We start from the raw sequence: 15,946 nt of genomic DNA on the forward strand, positions 1-15,946 counted from the left end.
AAAGATCTAATTGCCTTTTTAACGCAACTTTATCTGGGGAAAACGCTGGTTCCCAAAAGCTTTGTCCAGACATAAAGCACATTTCCAGCGTTCATAACTTTGATCCATTTGCAGATCGCTAGCAGCCCAAGCACTTCGTTACTGGGTGTATTTAACCGCTCCTTTGAATTCTAACCCTAAATTCTGACCCTACGATCCCCCCGGCTCCCCGACCGCGGGGGCCGGGCACGGCGGGGACCCCTCCTCCCGTCCCGCGGGGCTGCACAGCCCCGGGCCGCGCTGGGAGCCCCCCACGGGGCTCCTCCGGCCAGCGGCCGCCGGGAGGGGCCGGGCCCGGCGCTCACCGCCCACCGGCGGGGCGGGCGCGGAGGGCGGCCCGGGCGGTGCTGCTGCCTCGGCCCCGCCCGTGAGGGGATTCCGGGCGGCGGCAGCGGGAGCGCGGCGACGGCGGCAGGCAGGTAGGTGGGTGGGTGGGTGAGCGAGTGGGTGAGCGGGGCGGCGGCGGCAAGATGGCGGCGTAGCAGTGCTCGTCAGCTCGGCTCCCGCCCTGCCAGGCGGCGCCCGGCCCCGCCATGAAGCTCGTCATCCTGGAGACGTACGCGCAGGCCAGCGAGTGGGCCGCCAAGTACATCCGCAACCGCATCGTCCACTTCGGGCCCGGCCCCGGGCGCTTCTTCACGCTGGGGCTGCCCACAGGTGGGTGCCGGGGTCGGGGTCGGGGCCGGGAGCGGGGCCGGGGCCGGGGCCGGGGCCGGGGGCCCTTCCCCGGGGCTGAGGCGGCGGCTTCCCCGCAGGCAGCACGCCGCTGGGCTGCTACAGGAAGCTGGTGGAGTACTGCCGGAACGGGGACCTCTCCTTCAAGTACGTGAAAACCTTCAACATGGACGAGTACGTGGGTGAGTGCCCGCACGCAAGAAGAATTTGGCTTTCGTTACCTATTTTGCTGTATATTGTATATCTCTGCCTGTATAGTGCAAGTGTCCGGTTACTGAGGCAGGGCCGCCAGCCTGCTGAAGGGGCTGATGTGCTCCCAGCACTCGGACCGCAGACAGTGACAGAATCACAGAATCGTATAGGCTGGAAAAGACCTTTAAGGTCATCGAGTCCAACTGTAAAAGTCCAACTGTAAAAGTCCAACCACTCTTGTTAGCGCATGGTGGGCACAGAAAATCACACCTGCAAAAGGTTTAAGGTAGGAAGGATAAAATCTGCATTAGCCAAGGGAGTTAACAGGGACAACTTGAAAACCTGTGTAAGAAATATTAGAGTATCCGGCGTTGCCTGGTATTACATACACTAGACACTGCTGTATTTTACCTAAACTTGGGTACTGATCAGATAAGGATCCCTCTTATCATTGCAATCTGAGATAGCGTGCAATATTAACTACCACCTTTGCTCTGGGATTATTAGCTCCAGGTCTCTTATAAAGACCGATGTGTTTACCTGTCCGAGTGCCCTTCTGTAACCGATGTGCACTCCTGATAAGATAGCAGGGGACTGTTTCGTTCATGAAGCTGTGATGAAATAGCCTCTTCAGAAGAAAGAGTACAGAGAGATTAGTGGGCAAGCCTAAAGCTCCAAAGGTGAAAAACATACAGGCTAAATGTTTGCTATTGCTAATTTTACCCTGGCCCAAGAAGTTTTTCTGTGAACAATCCTAATTAAGCAGCATTAGGGAATAGGCAGTCCAGTGTGGGTTTATAGCATTCAAGGGGACAAAAATTATGCAGTAAGTTATTTCCCAGGCTTCTGCCCAGTTTTTTAGTCATTCTTGCTAATACAAACTGGTAGGAATGCTGAAAAGGTAGTAACAGATGAGGCACATTGCGTGCCTGCTTTTCTGGAACACCCATTGCATGTTAGTATGAGCATGTGTCTTACAGGAGCTATTGTGATTGATTCAATTTTGCTATATAGGGAAATAAAAACAACCTAAGAAAGTTGAGGGAGTCATAAATGACAGACAGAGAAAGCAGTGCTCTATTACCAAAGCCACTGCAAGGGCGTATAGGTGGTTTATGTTATATGTGATACTCTTTCAGTTGGTCTTAGTCCGTGCATGTTCTGTTACCAGGTCTCCCAAGGGACCACCCGGAAAGTTACCATTCCTTCATGTGGAATAACTTCTTTAAGCATATTGACATCTCAGCAGAAAATGTTCACATTTTGGATGGAAACGCACCTGATCTACAAGCAGAGTGTGACGCATTTGAGGATAAAATCAAAGCAGCTGGAGGAATTGAACTCTTTGTTGGAGGTAAAAACCTGAAGGACTAGGGAGGCGTCTCTCAACACTGGCAGGAACTGCTGCCTTTCCTCCACCAGCTATCTCATTCATTATCAGGAGAGTTCATTTTCAGTGCAGTTCAGTGGATTTGCAGTGAAAGCCAACCCGTACACCATCGCCTTGGGCGCTCGTGTGCTGGCAGCCTTGTCTTCCAATGTACTGCTCCCCCAGTTTTAAGTATTTCAATCCAGTAAGTGAACTGTTCAGGAAACGATTAGCAGGAGAAACAGGCAGGGCTAGAATTGTACCGAATACAAAATGTAGTACAGTTGCCAGTGCTAACAGGAAACTGCTAGGAGTAGTCGGAGTCCTCTGAGCCAAGAGGAGCTCAACGCGAGCTTTTCCCATCAGTTTGCCTTAAGATTCTGCCATCTACTTGTTGTCTTGTTGTCCCAGGACAATTAAGGAAGAGTCTCTGTTGGCTTCAGAGGGGGCTTTTGCTATCATTCCTACCAGAAACAAATTTGAGCTTGAGGAGAAAAACTGCAAGTGTTTTTCTCAGATCTGTATCTATTCCCGACGCATTGAATGTCCTTCTGATAGGAGTGCTGCCAGCTCTGCTTCCTACAACAGGCATTACAGCCACTGACCTACTTCTCAAACTGTCTCTGTCACAGGTATTGGCCCAGACGGTCACATTGCCTTCAATGAGCCTGGATCAAGTTTGGTATCCAGGACGCGAGTGAAGACCTTGGCTATGGACACTATCTTGGCTAACGCCAGGTTCTTTGATGGTGACCTCTCCAAAGTCCCCACAATGGCTTTGACGGTTGGAGTAGGCACTGTCATGGATGCCAGAGAGGTTAGGAGAAAAGCAGTGACTTCATACGGTAGCTCCTGAGCAGGGCTTCCTGGAGTAGCTGAAGACTATCAGTCTTGGAGCAGCATTGCACCCTGCTGGCGTAGGCCAGCTTATGCTTTTCCTGCCACAGACAGCTGAACACCTGATCCTCCTGTTCTCTTGCATCCTGCAACATTATGGAAGGGCTCTTGCTCTGTCTTCCATTTTTGCTCTACTAACACTTAGGTTTGTGTAACCCTGCGGTACAGTTGTGATCCACAGGGAGCGAGAAAGGTTTGGGAGGATGTCTTTGGTTAAGAATCTCACCTGGGGAAATGACTGCAAGAATCGTTGCTTGACCTGATGTTACACCAGCAGATCATGAAACCTGTATTGCTTTTCATGAGTCTACACCTTGCTTTATACTTGTTAAGTCTCGGCGTATAGGTGCCTAACAGGGGAGCTCAAAGGATCCAAATCATTAAAATGACCCAGCAGGCTATGATTTAATTGACAAATACAACACAGCCAGAGCAAACAGAATTGTGATAGTGGGAAGTGCCTCTGCGGAGGATGACAGAGATATCCCCCTGTTAGGGACCGGGGCAGCGCGCTCTCAGTTCAGCAGGGTGTGGGTGTACTCTCTCTGAACGCGTTTCCTAGACCCTAACTTCCATCCTCTGTATCTCGGAGTCCAGGTGATGATTCTTATCACAGGAGCCCACAAAGCCTTTGCTTTGTACAAAGCCATTGAGGAAGGTGTCAACCACATGTGGACAGTATCTGCTTTCCAGCAACACCCCAACACTGTGTTTGTGTGTGATGAGGATGCCACGCTGGAACTCAAAGTTAAGACAGTGAAATACTTTAAAGGTGAGTGTTTGACCAGACCAAGCAGCTGTTGTACTTAGTTTTTAAGTGGCAAAAGCCGTGCTTTGCATTGTATGTTTCTGCATAATCAACTCCCAAAGGAGTACATTCCTTAAATGTAACAGCTGAGATGCACAGCCATAATAAAAGTGTAAAGGTAATGCTTAACTGTGTGGGCATGGGAGCAAAGGAGCAAGAACTCTAGTAATGCTTAATTTCATTAGCATCCAATCAATGAGAATTTTGCTTTATTTGCCATCTTTTTACTTGCTACATTAGGTTTAATGCTGGTTCACAACAAGCTTGTGGAACCCTTATACAGCATGAAGGAGATGGGAGCAGAAAGAAGCCAGTCTAAGAAGCCATACAGCGATTAATCTCTGGCTGTTCAGAGTAACGCTGAACCAGCTTTTCTGTTGAAAACCAGCTGTGAAGAAAGGGAATTGCTGCAGAAACTCATTCATATTTGTTCTTAAATTAGCAAAATGATTATGTGCTTGCTTCTCTCCATTAAAAAGACAGATGCAACACCTGCCTTAATTAACCAAATGAGGATGGGATCCAGTATACTGTGTTCCACAAACTTCCGCCACTAGCTTATTCTCTGAAGGTAAAGTCAATGGAGAATGAGTTGTTTAATCTATGAAGCGACTGTATTCATGTGGACTGAAGGCCCCAAAACTTAAATGTGAAGACACGTGAAAGTACAATGTTGCAGAAACCAACTGGGTAATCACTTTGGGATGTATTCCTTGCAACGACGAGGGGTACCTTTTTGTGTCACTGCCCTGCCACAATACACTCCTACATTACAGACATTTAAAATGGGAACTGAGCTTGTTCAGCGTGGAGAAGGGAAAGCTTCAGCGTGACCTCATAGCAGCGTGTTTCACGGCCACAAGGAGGTCATCAAGAAGATGAAGCCAGGCTCTCCTGGGCTGTGTGCAGGGGGACAATGAGAAGAGACAACGGGGCCTGAGTTGAGACAAGATGCTCAGTCTGGATACAGGGGAAAAAACCGACCCAGGAGGACAGTCAGGCAGTGGGGCAGGTTCCCCAGAGAGGCTGTGCAGTCTCTGTCCTTAAGAGGTTTTCAAGACCTGACTGGATAAAGGCCTGGCTGAACCCTGCTTTGAGCCAGATGTTGGACTTGGTGAGACCATCTCAGCAAAAGGGAGGCTACAGACAGCATTAATCAGTGCTGTATTAGTAATGCAGTACCATTAATGCAGTTAATGGTTAGTTTATGCATCTATATGATTTTTATTTGTTGTCACTCAAGAAGCCTTACATGTTCTGTTTCAGGGTATAATTTTCTATGCCCTGGTGCTTTATGATGTGCTACAGAAGGATAGATTTGTTCAGATTAAGCACAAATGACTTCTCTCTGTGCTGCTCAGCGCTGTTACTGTGTCACTGCAGAGCCTGAAGCAGTTAAGTTCTCTCTCCCTCCTTCCCGTGCTTTACATTGCAACAAGGAAATGCCAAATAGCTCTCAAAGGAAACACTCTGTTCCCTCTGGCCTCGGCCTGTGTTTAATTACAGTTGTCCACACAGGCGGACAACAGCCTGTACTGGCAAGACCCCACCAATTCTGAAACGATTCCTGGGTTTCCTATCAAATGCTATCAAGTGAGGGGCAAGACAAACTGGGGAGCATTTATTTTCTTTATGCAGAAATTTTGTAAGCTGTTGATCTGTAATGTAACTTTCTACAGTACATGTCTTAATTTTTTCTAAATGGTCACATTGACTATATCTGCTGCTCAGTCTCACTGCGCTAGTGAAACACAGAACAGTTTACGTGGCTGAACGGGACTCATAACACCATCTTTGAACAGCAACAACACAACCTTCAAAGTGTGAGAAAGACGCGTTATTTTGCACAAGATTTCTCTATTGCCTAGAACCAAAGCTGTATTGAAAACAGTTTGGTAAAAATAGCTACTGCTGCTCCCTCCTTCAGGAGCTCCCTGCCCCGTCCAGGGTTTGCTGGCAAGTCTCCACCAAACACCTGCTAGGGTTCTGTCCTGCCAGGCAGCAGCCGTTTCATTAAAAAAGGGGGGGATCTTTAAAGGAGAAAAGAGGTCACAGCTCTCTACCTTTTACCACAAAATGTCTGCAAATAATCTAACACTCATTCTGTGCATGCACAGAAATGGAGAAAGTGAGGAGGTCTGCAAGAAGGAAAAGTATACCCTGAGGAAGAAACTCTGTGCCACGTTACCAGAGTTGCCTGCCTTGCTCTCTGCGGGTGAAGACAGGTTCTGGTTTTACCTGTCCCACCTTTGCAACACCAGCTGATTGTCCTACAAGTGCAGTCACCTCCCTGCCCTCTCCTCAGAGGGTCTGTCCTCCTCTGCAGAATACGGGACCTCCAGCCCAGGGGCCCCCGAGCGCCCAGAGTTCATAGACAGAGTGGTGACTACATCACTCTTCCTCCTCTCTCCACACAAAGTTCTTGAAAGCAGAGGTGGTTCATTGCAACATCTTCAAATACCTCACCATAGCACTTGGGCTGTGGTAGCTCTGGCAGACATCCCCAGCCACAGCTTTTCATCCCAACGTACCCTCTGGCATCCAGGCCCTGCTCTCAGCCCACCTCTGTCATGGCAGAAGGGACATGCCCAGCCTCCTGCAGGTGTAAGAGATCCAACACCATCTCCTCCATCCAGGCAGGAAAACAGCGTTTTAAGCACATGCTGCTTGTTACAAACGTTCCCCATCTGCCCACATACGCAGCTTAGTGGGAAGAAAGCCCCCTCCGAAAGCCGGCAGCTTTTGGACTTGGCCTGTAGAGTTAAAAATTGTGGCCAGAGTGGAAACTACTGTGGGGATTGGACCTAAAAGCTGGCTCCGTGCAATGCAGTGTTCCCAGAGTAGTGTCATGATAGCCACCACCTATCAGTTAGGGGCTTGCATCTCCCAGGAAAAAAGAGGGTTCTTTGGGCGTGAGGGCACTTTGCGTACATGAACCTCCAAAGTTTATCAGCAGTTCTGTCTATCAGCAGAACACATCCTGTGCCAACTTCACTTGAGAGCTTTGCGCGAGCCCAGGCCTGGTCTCTGTCATTCCACAGACGACCACGCAAGTGAGCGCCTCGGCCCCGTGGCACACAAGCACTGGAGGTGACCACCGCCCAGACGCAGAACAGAGCTCTGTCCCCCACGCTGACCTGTGCTGCCATGTACGTGCCATAATGAAGACAAACAGGGAGACAACTATGTTTACCATATTAAAGTGAATTTAGTGCATGTGAAAGGTGCAGGAAATACAATTTAAACCATACACAACGTAAACTTCCCCTACACACTAGCCGATAGCCTAAACCAAGATGAGATCCGCTCTTACCATCTCATATTTTAATCACTGCCAGTTCTAATAGTACAGACTTTCATCCTCTGCGAAAGGAACTAAATCAGCACTCATTTTGGCCAGATATCCAAGTATAAATTTATTTACTATCAGTCAAAACTGAGTGAGAGGTGTCCTCCTTAAGTTTCTGAAGAGCCTTCCAGCTCCTGAGCTACCCATCCAGACCCTGCTATTTGTTTTGAACACAGCACATGCAGTTTTAATTTCAAAATAAATTTTTAGACCATTCTGCAAGTGGAAAAGATTCTAAAAAATTAGTGGTTCCCTCCAGTAATTACTTTCATGCTCACAAAACTACTTACTGAGCTTTTAGGGGAAACAATTTGGTTTTTGAAATAATCTGAAGTGCAAGACCAGTGGAAATAAGGGATCTAGTCCAGAAGCAAAACTATCAACTAATCAAATTTCTTATATGAAGAGTTAGTAAAAAATAAATTACTTCATCATCTGAGAAGACAAGGTAATTTTCAGTATCTTGAAGAATTCAAGTTAATCTCAACTATGTATCCATAAAAATGTGTTTCAATATCTGACTGATACTTTTCACCCTCTCGCTGGCCACGTACTTAGTTCATTGCCTTAGCACTCATCACTGTCAAAACAAGGAGAGACAACGTGAGTGAATACAACAGCAACACTGAGATGAGTCATTAAACCGATGCAGATTTCTGGAAATGGTTGTTGGTCATTTTCTCCCAAAGCATTCAGTAATGCAAAGACCCAGGCATTACTGCCAGCAAGGAGGGGGTTAGGGATAATCAACTTCAACATCGTTAGAAAACATCAGTGACAGAGCAATGAGCTTCTTTTCAGAGAAACAGGTCAGGAAATGCTATAGCAGCAACAGGCTCTGTTGCTGAATACAGAAGAAATTTTCTGTATTGTATCAGAAAACTTTCCCTGTCCAAGCAGCATCGCTAAACAGCTCCAGAAAGAGCACTACAGCTATCATAAAACTGCCCTAAACCCCACGATGGATACGAGCCAAGATCCTCGAAAGGTCAGTCTCCCTAAAGGAAACCCCCAAATATGTCTATGATTTGGGGCTTCGGTTTTGTTTGTTTGCTTGTGAAAAAGGGGCACCTCTTAGTATGTATTTTTCCAGTAATTTTCCAACTTCTGACTGGTCGTATTTGTCTTTAACAATCGATATGATTATTAGGGCCTTCAGTGGTGATCCTGACTACAGGATGGGTAAAATGGTCTCCTTTGGTTTTGGCAACAGCCTCTGAAGTGTGAGTATCCTGCAGCGCAAGGTAGTTATCATTCTTCTATCACGTAACAGAAGTGAACAGCAAACAAACTTGACACAAAAATGGAAAGCATCTGTCTCTGGTTTGTTCAGCTTTTGTTGCTAGAGAAAGCTACTAGTCTTCATCTTCAGCTTCCCAGAACTCACCATCAATGTGCATGGCTTGAAACAATCTGCAAGACAGCCAATAATTTACATCAGGATGTAAAAAAAGTCAAACGTACAAAAAGAACATCAATCTAAATGTGACCAAAAATACAAAAGCAGCAAGTTTCACAATTTTTGTCCGTATCATAAACACTCATACTGCAATCATCAAAGTCAATTAAAATAAGCTACTCCGCACTTCTACAGCACATGATACCAGAAGGCTGTACAGCACCTTCCAAACATGATGTCTCAAGAAATCCCTGAAAACATTAGTAATCTAAACCGTATTAAGTTACCTAGCATGCTGCCATTCCTAGCTGATCTTTAGGCAGTACATAATCAGCAGCCAAGCCTGCCTGTTCTGAATGGCTTACAATCTAATCGGACAATACAGAGCTGGGCAAACAACTACACCATATAAGCAGGGGGAGGGGGAACAAAAGGGTAGAAAATGGGTTTTTTATAAAACAGATGAGCTTAGTCAAGATATGTAGAGCTTAAGCTAAACTAAAAAGAACACCAGAAGAAAAATAGAAAGGAAAACAGGGTAGGAAGTGAAAAAATTACTTTTGGGAGAAGAGGGGATGCTGAAAAAGAAGGGCTAAGAACAAGAAAAAAAAAATCCTGTCAGTCACATCTATTACAGCAGAACAGACGGTGGAGGATTGAGTAAACTCTCGGTATTTTGACTTTTGTATCCAGGCTCTCTGTATCACAGCGATGGGCACATGACCCAATGGAATACACACAAGCTTAGAGGCTGCCATTATTACACCTCTCTGACCTGCCTGCCCTTTCATTTGTCCAGATGGCAGCGGCATCCTTTGTCTCTTGATAGATCCCTAATAGTGATGATGTAAGCCAAGTTTGCAGCTTTTTTACCCAAAACCTTGTGTTGCGCTATCATATACCTGAGCATCTGCAAGGAAACATTTCACCACAGGCTGTCTCTCAGTCAGAGGCAGCAAGTCAAGCATCAGGAATAGGCCCAGAAGACTTCTCCAGAATTTTAAAACGAAAGTTCTTAAAAAGCAAAACCATATCCCCTAATCACTCCTGAATTTTTTATTGTTACTGTCGGGTGCTTGTAAGTGTAAATACTTGAGAGAAGAAACTGTGCCTTAAACTGTATAGCTACAAATTTCAAGGTAAGAATAATCCGGGAGAGACTATAAGAAAAAGTTGAAAAGTAAGTGGTTCGGCACTAGAAGCAATACATGTAAATACATACCTATTAAAGCATGGGGAAGATGGATCATTGAAGTGCCTGTATGGGTTCACCCTTGACAGAGAACCCATACAAAGCCAGCAGAAATACCGCATGCAGCCAGTACATGTCATTTTGTTACAACCATCTAGTTTCTAAGGGGAAGAAAACAAGAAATGGCAATAACAAAATCTTACCACGTCAGTCTTCAGGCCTGTCTCTACATGATAACAGTCCTCAAAAATTCATCAACTAATGAATACGTTTTACCCTGACTCTATCATACCACTGATATTTTTTCACTGTTCAAAAGAACCAGGAGCTAGAATCACAGAATTGTAAATTGGCTATAATACTAATGATACTGGAAATTAATATTTTTCTGAAGCTTGTTGTATTTCCTGGCGGTAGTCTGAAACAGCAGTAGCCGTGAAACACATGGAAAACAAAGGGATTCATACGGATCCACAGTCAGCCTGGATCTTTTTAGTTCTGGAGTCTGAACAATACCAGTTGCTGTATTTACTCAAGTCGCTGAGTTCCAGAAACATCACCTCCTTTTCTGTCTAACACAGACAGAAATGGAAAGTTCTCTTACCATTTCCTAGAAATTCACCTTCCCTGGTGAACTTGGAGGCTACAAACAAAGCTCTGTTCCAGCCTAAATACAGAACTGACTGAATTTATGTTCATTTCTGTTTCGAGTTACTATGATTCTTCAGCCTTGCCCCTTCATGCTTACCTCTATATGAGTACCACAGCAAGGACAAGACTTTGAGTTCTTTTCTAGCCATTCTTTACTCTCCATCTCCTCAAGGGCTTTCTGAATCACTCGTTTGCCATAGCGTTGTTCCAAAAATCTTTTAGTTGCCTCATCTGCTTCTAAATATTCATTTCGCAAATCCATTAATTTCTCTGGGGAATAAAACGAAACAAAGAAACCCAAACAAAACAGCTTTTGTGATATATTATATAAAGAAGTCCAGCTAATAACAGCATAAAGTATTCTCAAAGGAAACTAACATCGTTAATTAAAAAGTAAAACATTAGAATACGTAAGAAAAAGATGAGAATATTAAAACCCCTCTACCTCAAAACTGAATGGTTTTACATTGTTTCATTACAAAAGAGACCAGTCGATGGAATTAGAACAAGTCTACAATGTCAAATAAACTGAAAAATTGAAATATTTTTTCTGAACATACATTTAATGAAACTTTGTCACAGTATTTTGAGGCCAAACAGGCAGAGAAGCATCCACCTGATTCCGATATCAACTCTGACAACAGAAAGTAGTGGATTCACAGAAAAGGGTAAAAAAAGGCACACACAAAATTATTCTTCCCCTGCTATGGCCTCTCAGCATTTGGCAATCAGCAGTTTAGGGACCTCCTGAGCTGTGGAGTGTCATCAGAGGAATAACTTTTAATTGCCAGCAACAGACCTACTCCAAATGAATCTGGCTAATCTTTCAGAAAGCTGACGTGGTGATGAGTTTCCTTGCTTAATTTCTGACCTTCAGTCTTTTTCACACAAGACTTAATTGTTTCTCGATCCATTTCTGAAATACGATGACTCACCCGCAGTAACTTTACATGGAGAGACCCCATGGTAAGTCATTTTACAGAGAGTACAAAAAGCATAGTTGCAACAGGAACATATGCCCATGGTGCAACCTGGTTCTTGCATGACTGGTGTCTGACAGCCCGGGCGAGGGCAATACACTACATCCGCCATCAGGTCCAAGCTAGACTGCAGAAGCAGGCGGTCATAACGTGCAAACAACTGCTCTCCAACCAACTCTTTAACCTAAACAAAGATCAAAGAAAGATTACGTGCATCTGAAATTCTGAGCCTGCTAGCTTCAGCAAAAAACAGTAAGTCAATGAAAAAGTACCTACAGCTAGGATGAATCCACTTTATATTCTCCAACAGGTCATGAAAATACTCCTAGAAATGCTATTTTAATAATAATTACATCAAATGAAAAGCATGCAGTGTCAAACACAGTGGGACATTAATTCAGGCCTCTGACCAATGCCAGTACTAACAGAGTGGGCACAATACGTGCCACGTGATCCAGTTTTAACTCCGATGCCTCTGTGTGGCTCAGAGCATGAAAAAAAAACATCCCCAGGCACATTCACAATGCTCACCATGAAAAGCCAGACCTTGTCTTCTATAATTATTGGTAAGTTAGCAGAACTCTGCCATCACTGCCTGCACACTTCTATTACCTGGCCAGGAGTAGCAACAGAAGAACACTTCGGTTCCGGACAGTTGAGACAGTGGACCTGCCCGTCCCTGATCTGTATTTCAAAGTAGTCCTTCAGGCATGCTTTGCAGTATACGTGGCTGCACTCGGTGAAGTACATACATTCACTGCCCAGCTTCTCACAGAAGCAGATATTGCACAAGTACATCTTGCTGTTAAAGCACTTCCTCCTCTGGGCCTGATCAAAGTCCAAGATTTCCCTAATCAGACTCGACAACGATTCCACATCCTGCACAGCTCTTGCATCAATGATTTCGTCTTCAGCTGCTGCAGAGCCTGCTGCACCACCACAATCCTTCTCAGCGTCGAGAGGGACCAAAGGTGTCCTACTCTGCCCATTCCCTTGATGGCACATTTTTAGCTCATATGGGGAGGAAATATTCAGGTAACTCAGTGTTTCTTCCTTCAGAAACTGCATCCAGGCAAATAAGACCACACAGCCTCGATTCTCTTCCCATACGTTGTCTAAGTGTTTGCAAAGAGCACTGAGCTAGAAAAGAAAAAACAATTCCAGATTTCAGTAAGTTCTGACAACTCGTTACTGTTTTCCTCTCCCATGGTCCCCCTTAGTGCATACTTAGATTTCAGATTCTGGAGGTTTTATATATACATAAAACACACATAAAAATAACGCTCACAGATGCAAGCTTTCACTCCTCAGAACAGTGACCAAATAAAAACAAGTAGGAAACAAAAAAAGAGCCAACTGAAAGAGCAATGCAATCGTTTATGTCTTAACTTTAGTTTCATCTACTACATTAACGTCCCCAGAGCACTGTTAGTTCTGAACTTACTCACGATCACAAAAGCTCTGTTAAAATGTTAAAACTATTTTGCAAACCTGGGCGTGGGAGAGCCATTTCCCACTGAGGGTAAACACCGGTGGGGAGGTTGATGGGTAGTCTGGTGGGAGTTCAAAATTCAGCACAAGGGGAGGCAGAAAGCAAACGGTGTATTCGAACCCGTTGCTCTGGAGGCTTTCTGTGGAATTGCCTGAATCAAAGAGAATTGAGACAGCTTGAAAAATAACAAGAAAACTAATGAACTGTAACTGTTTATGACAGATATCTCTGTTCATTTGATAAATTTCTGGGTTTAAAATTATTTATTCAACCCTAAATAACAAAACTTCTCAGTGCAGTAAAATTTCATGGGGTTGTACGTATATGGTTAAATCAGTAAACACCAGTACTGTGAAATATCAGATCCTGCACAAACCAAGAACCGGGAAAGATGTATCCTCAAGGAAACAGAACAGTAAATGAACTTAACTATTCCAAAGACATACTATTACTCATCTCTAATTTTAAAATTCATTAAAGAGGTTATATGTAGGAGGATGAAATCACCCCCTCAGATACAAACCCCAACACCACCACCAGCACAGCAGAGGGTCAGTCATGGCCTCCTCTGGTCAGCGTTCCCATAGGTCGCTAACAGCAGTGACCATCTAAGCATGTCCCAGAAAATTAGCTTGGTAAAAACCAATTTCGGGATAACACAAAACTTCTCAACTCACCACTCACAAAAATTTTGAAGTTTTGGGGCAACTCCAGGCAAATTCTTGTTTCTCCTCCTTGGGCAGACTCGGCTCTCTTAAACTCCTCTTCATCGTAAATGCTAGCCAAAGCCAGCAGCTCATCCTCCTGAGCTTCTTTGTCTTCTGAAGACATTTAAATTTTCTGTGGAGTTAACACCACTCTACAAGATCAGCTGTGTTAACGCATCCCATTCAAATTATTAACTCGGCGTAGCTATTTTATACTACTATAGTAAGATTTAGAAACCCAAGTAACTGATATACAACAATGTAAAATATAATTAAGCTTTTTTACAGGTTGAAAAAATATTGGTAGCCTCATAAAATAAAAAAGCACCTTAACAGAGCATTGAAAAGTCAAAAAGCAAAGTGTTAGTGGCTAAAGACAGCTGTAAGGGGGAAAAATAGCGAAATACCCTGACGGCAAGTGACAGAGGGACATTTCGTTAATGTTTGAAAGGGAAAATAGACTGAAAAACAAGAAAAAGGAATTAGTAGCAGTATCTCTCGTCCACTGTTCTAAAACAAACAAAAAGCCCCATTTACGATTGAAGTTATTGAAGATATCAATAAGAAGCTTCACATCCTACACAAGCATCTTGTAGATGCACTCCTGTACCATTTCAGTTCTAGATTTGGGGAAATAAAGCTATATGCAAGGGATTACCTTTTTATTCACAGCTGCACGGTGGCAAAGCTGGCAGTACTGCTTACTGACCAAGGACAGCCACGTTCGCAAGGCCAGAGCAGAGCCCCTGATCATTCCTCTGGGAGAACTGGAGGTCATAAGCTTTTTTTCACGTAAGGCATGGAAGATGTCAACTTTTGTCGTCAAAGTGCATACGGTGATGGCACCGGTACTTCTGAGCTGCCTGTAGCCAAACAAACAAACGCGCAGAGGGTTTAAAGTCCCCTCAGCGTTTTCATTATCAATGCTAACAAACGTTTCCTTTGAGCAGGCACACTCAGTAATTCCAAATAATCTTTTTTACAGCTCTAATAGCAGTAACTCGTTTATACGGATACGCTGCAATCACTGCAATTCCAACCGTCACCCGGACTAGCTCGGGAGCCCGGTAAGGGCCCCGCTGAAGTCAACAGAAATCCCACCCTGCTGCTCCCCCCACGCCCCCCGGGCAGATTATTCGCTGCTGAATAGCAGAGAAGAGGCAGCCCTTCCAAACAAGCAGCACGGGGAAGGAAAAACATAACCAAGGTACGGGGAGCAGTGGAAAGAACTAAAGAAAAAGGCAAATTTTCCGGTCAATCCCCCCCGCAGGAGCAGCTGCACAACTGTTGTTTCAGTTGCGACCATTGCCATCTTTTCGCGCTGCCACACCCGCCTAACGCACCAGGCGACGGGGACAGCAGCGGCACCAGCCCAGCACCCCAGCCCGCCACCCCGCCCGGGGCTCCCGGGCCCGCCGGGGCGAGGCCGTGCGAGGCGGAGGGAGACCTGGGCCGCGCCGGGCGCTCCGCAGCCCACACGCCTCAGCGCTGCCGGCCACCACCCCACGTCCCTGCGGCACAGTACGGCCTGCTCCCGCGGCCCGGCCCGGCCCGCCACCCCGCTGCCCGGCGCGGCCCGCCCCGCCTCACCGGTTACCTCAGCCACGGGGCTGCCGCGGCCGCAGGCGTGCGGGCCCGAGGGCGGCGAGGCGGGACACGGCCGGGCCCAGCCCAGCCCCTCACGGCACAGCACGGCACGGCACGGCCCGGCACGGCCGGCGCCGCGGCTGAGGAAAGGCGGGGAGGAGAGAGCAGCGAACGGCTGCCGGGCGCAGGCGGAGGCGCCGGCCCGCCCCTGCCCCGCCGCGCTCCGAAGGCAGAGGCCGCCCCGCGCCGCCGCAGCGCCCCCGGCGGCCCGGAGGACGGCAGCGCCTGGCCGGGGCTCGGGGCGCGCTGCGCAGCTCGGCTCAGGCGCGGGTTTCTGAGGGAACGGCTGCCGCCCCAGCCACCGAGACGCTCAGAAAACGCCTCCGCCAAGCCCGGGGCTGCCAGTAGCCGCCCCCCTGCCCCGCACGCTGCGCGGGCAGAGCCCCCCCGAACGCTTTTAGCTCTGCTTCAGGGAAGCGGCCTTGAGCTGACGTCTGCAAAGCGCAACGGCACGGTGGCAGCACGGAAAGCATGAAAGCCTTCGTGCAGCAGGGCAGAGCTCTCGCACGCCTCCACTAACGAGGGGCACAACCCTTACATCTGCCCCGA

General features: G+C 46.6%; 2 protein-coding genes across 11 annotated transcripts; one reads left to right on the plus strand and one right to left on the minus strand.

Moving 5' to 3' along the window:
* The first annotated feature begins 306 nt into the window (after positions 1-306).
* GNPDA1 (glucosamine-6-phosphate deaminase 1) lies at positions 307-7,117 on the plus strand. 8 transcript variants are annotated; one of them, XM_075509964.1, is made up of 7 exons: positions 307-474; positions 555-696; positions 795-896; positions 2,078-2,260; positions 2,908-3,092; positions 3,770-3,944; positions 4,221-7,117. In XM_075509964.1, exons 2-7 carry the CDS (start codon positions 573-575, stop codon positions 4,316-4,318), a joined length of 867 nt encoding a protein of 288 aa, XP_075366079.1. In that variant the 5' UTR covers positions 307-474; positions 555-572; the 3' UTR covers positions 4,319-7,117. The 8 variants fall into 8 exon arrangements, with proteins under 8 accessions (XP_075366079.1, XP_075366076.1, XP_075366077.1 ...); XM_075509961.1 differs by having other exon boundaries at positions 307-470; XM_075509962.1 differs by having other exon boundaries at positions 307-466.
* Positions 7,118-7,383: 266 nt separating this feature from the next.
* Positions 7,384-15,572, minus strand: RNF14 (ring finger protein 14). 3 transcript variants are annotated; one of them, XM_075509955.1, is made up of 9 exons: positions 15,348-15,572; positions 14,409-14,613; positions 13,721-13,883; positions 13,043-13,194; positions 12,164-12,691; positions 11,507-11,735; positions 10,669-10,841; positions 9,951-10,081; positions 7,384-8,742 (listed from the first exon to the last, which is right to left on the minus strand). In XM_075509955.1, the coding sequence occupies exons 3-9, from the start codon at positions 13,872-13,874 to the stop codon at positions 8,685-8,687; spliced, it is 1,425 nt and encodes a 474-aa protein (XP_075366070.1). In that variant the 5' UTR covers positions 13,875-13,883; positions 14,409-14,613; positions 15,348-15,572; the 3' UTR covers positions 7,384-8,684. The 3 variants fall into 3 exon arrangements, with proteins under 3 accessions (XP_075366070.1, XP_075366072.1, XP_075366071.1); XM_075509957.1 differs by having other exon boundaries at positions 13,721-13,902; XM_075509956.1 differs by having other exon boundaries at positions 15,341-15,572.
* Between the last annotated feature and the right edge of the window lie 374 nt (positions 15,573-15,946).

Source organism: Mycteria americana, chromosome 8 (assembly GCF_035582795.1).
Source record: "Mycteria americana isolate JAX WOST 10 ecotype Jacksonville Zoo and Gardens chromosome 8, USCA_MyAme_1.0, whole genome shotgun sequence".
Lineage (NCBI taxonomy): Eukaryota > Metazoa > Chordata > Aves > Ciconiiformes > Ciconiidae > Mycteria > Mycteria americana.

Coding starts and splice junctions, on each gene's coding strand:
- GNPDA1 (XM_075509964.1), top strand. CDS start 573: ATGAAGCTCGTCATCCTGGAGACGTACGCGCAGGCCAGCGAGTGGGCC. Junction 697..794: donor CACGCTGGGGCTGCCCACAG/GTGGGTGCCGGG, acceptor GCTTCCCCGCAG/GCAGCACGCCGCTGGGCTGC. Junction 3,945..4,220: donor GACAGTGAAATACTTTAAAG/GTGAGTGTTTGA, acceptor TTGCTACATTAG/GTTTAATGCTGGTTCACAAC.
- RNF14 (XM_075509955.1), bottom strand. CDS start 13,874: ATGTCTTCAGAAGACAAAGAAGCTCAGGAGGATGAGCTGCTGGCTTTG. Junction 10,842..11,506: donor TCCATGTAAAGTTACTGCGG/GTGAGTCATCGT, acceptor TTTATTCCCCAG/AGAAATTAATGGATTTGCGA. Junction 8,743..9,950: donor TCTTCCCCATGCTTTAATAG/GTATGTATTTAC, acceptor GCTGTCTTGCAG/ATTGTTTCAAGCCATGCACA.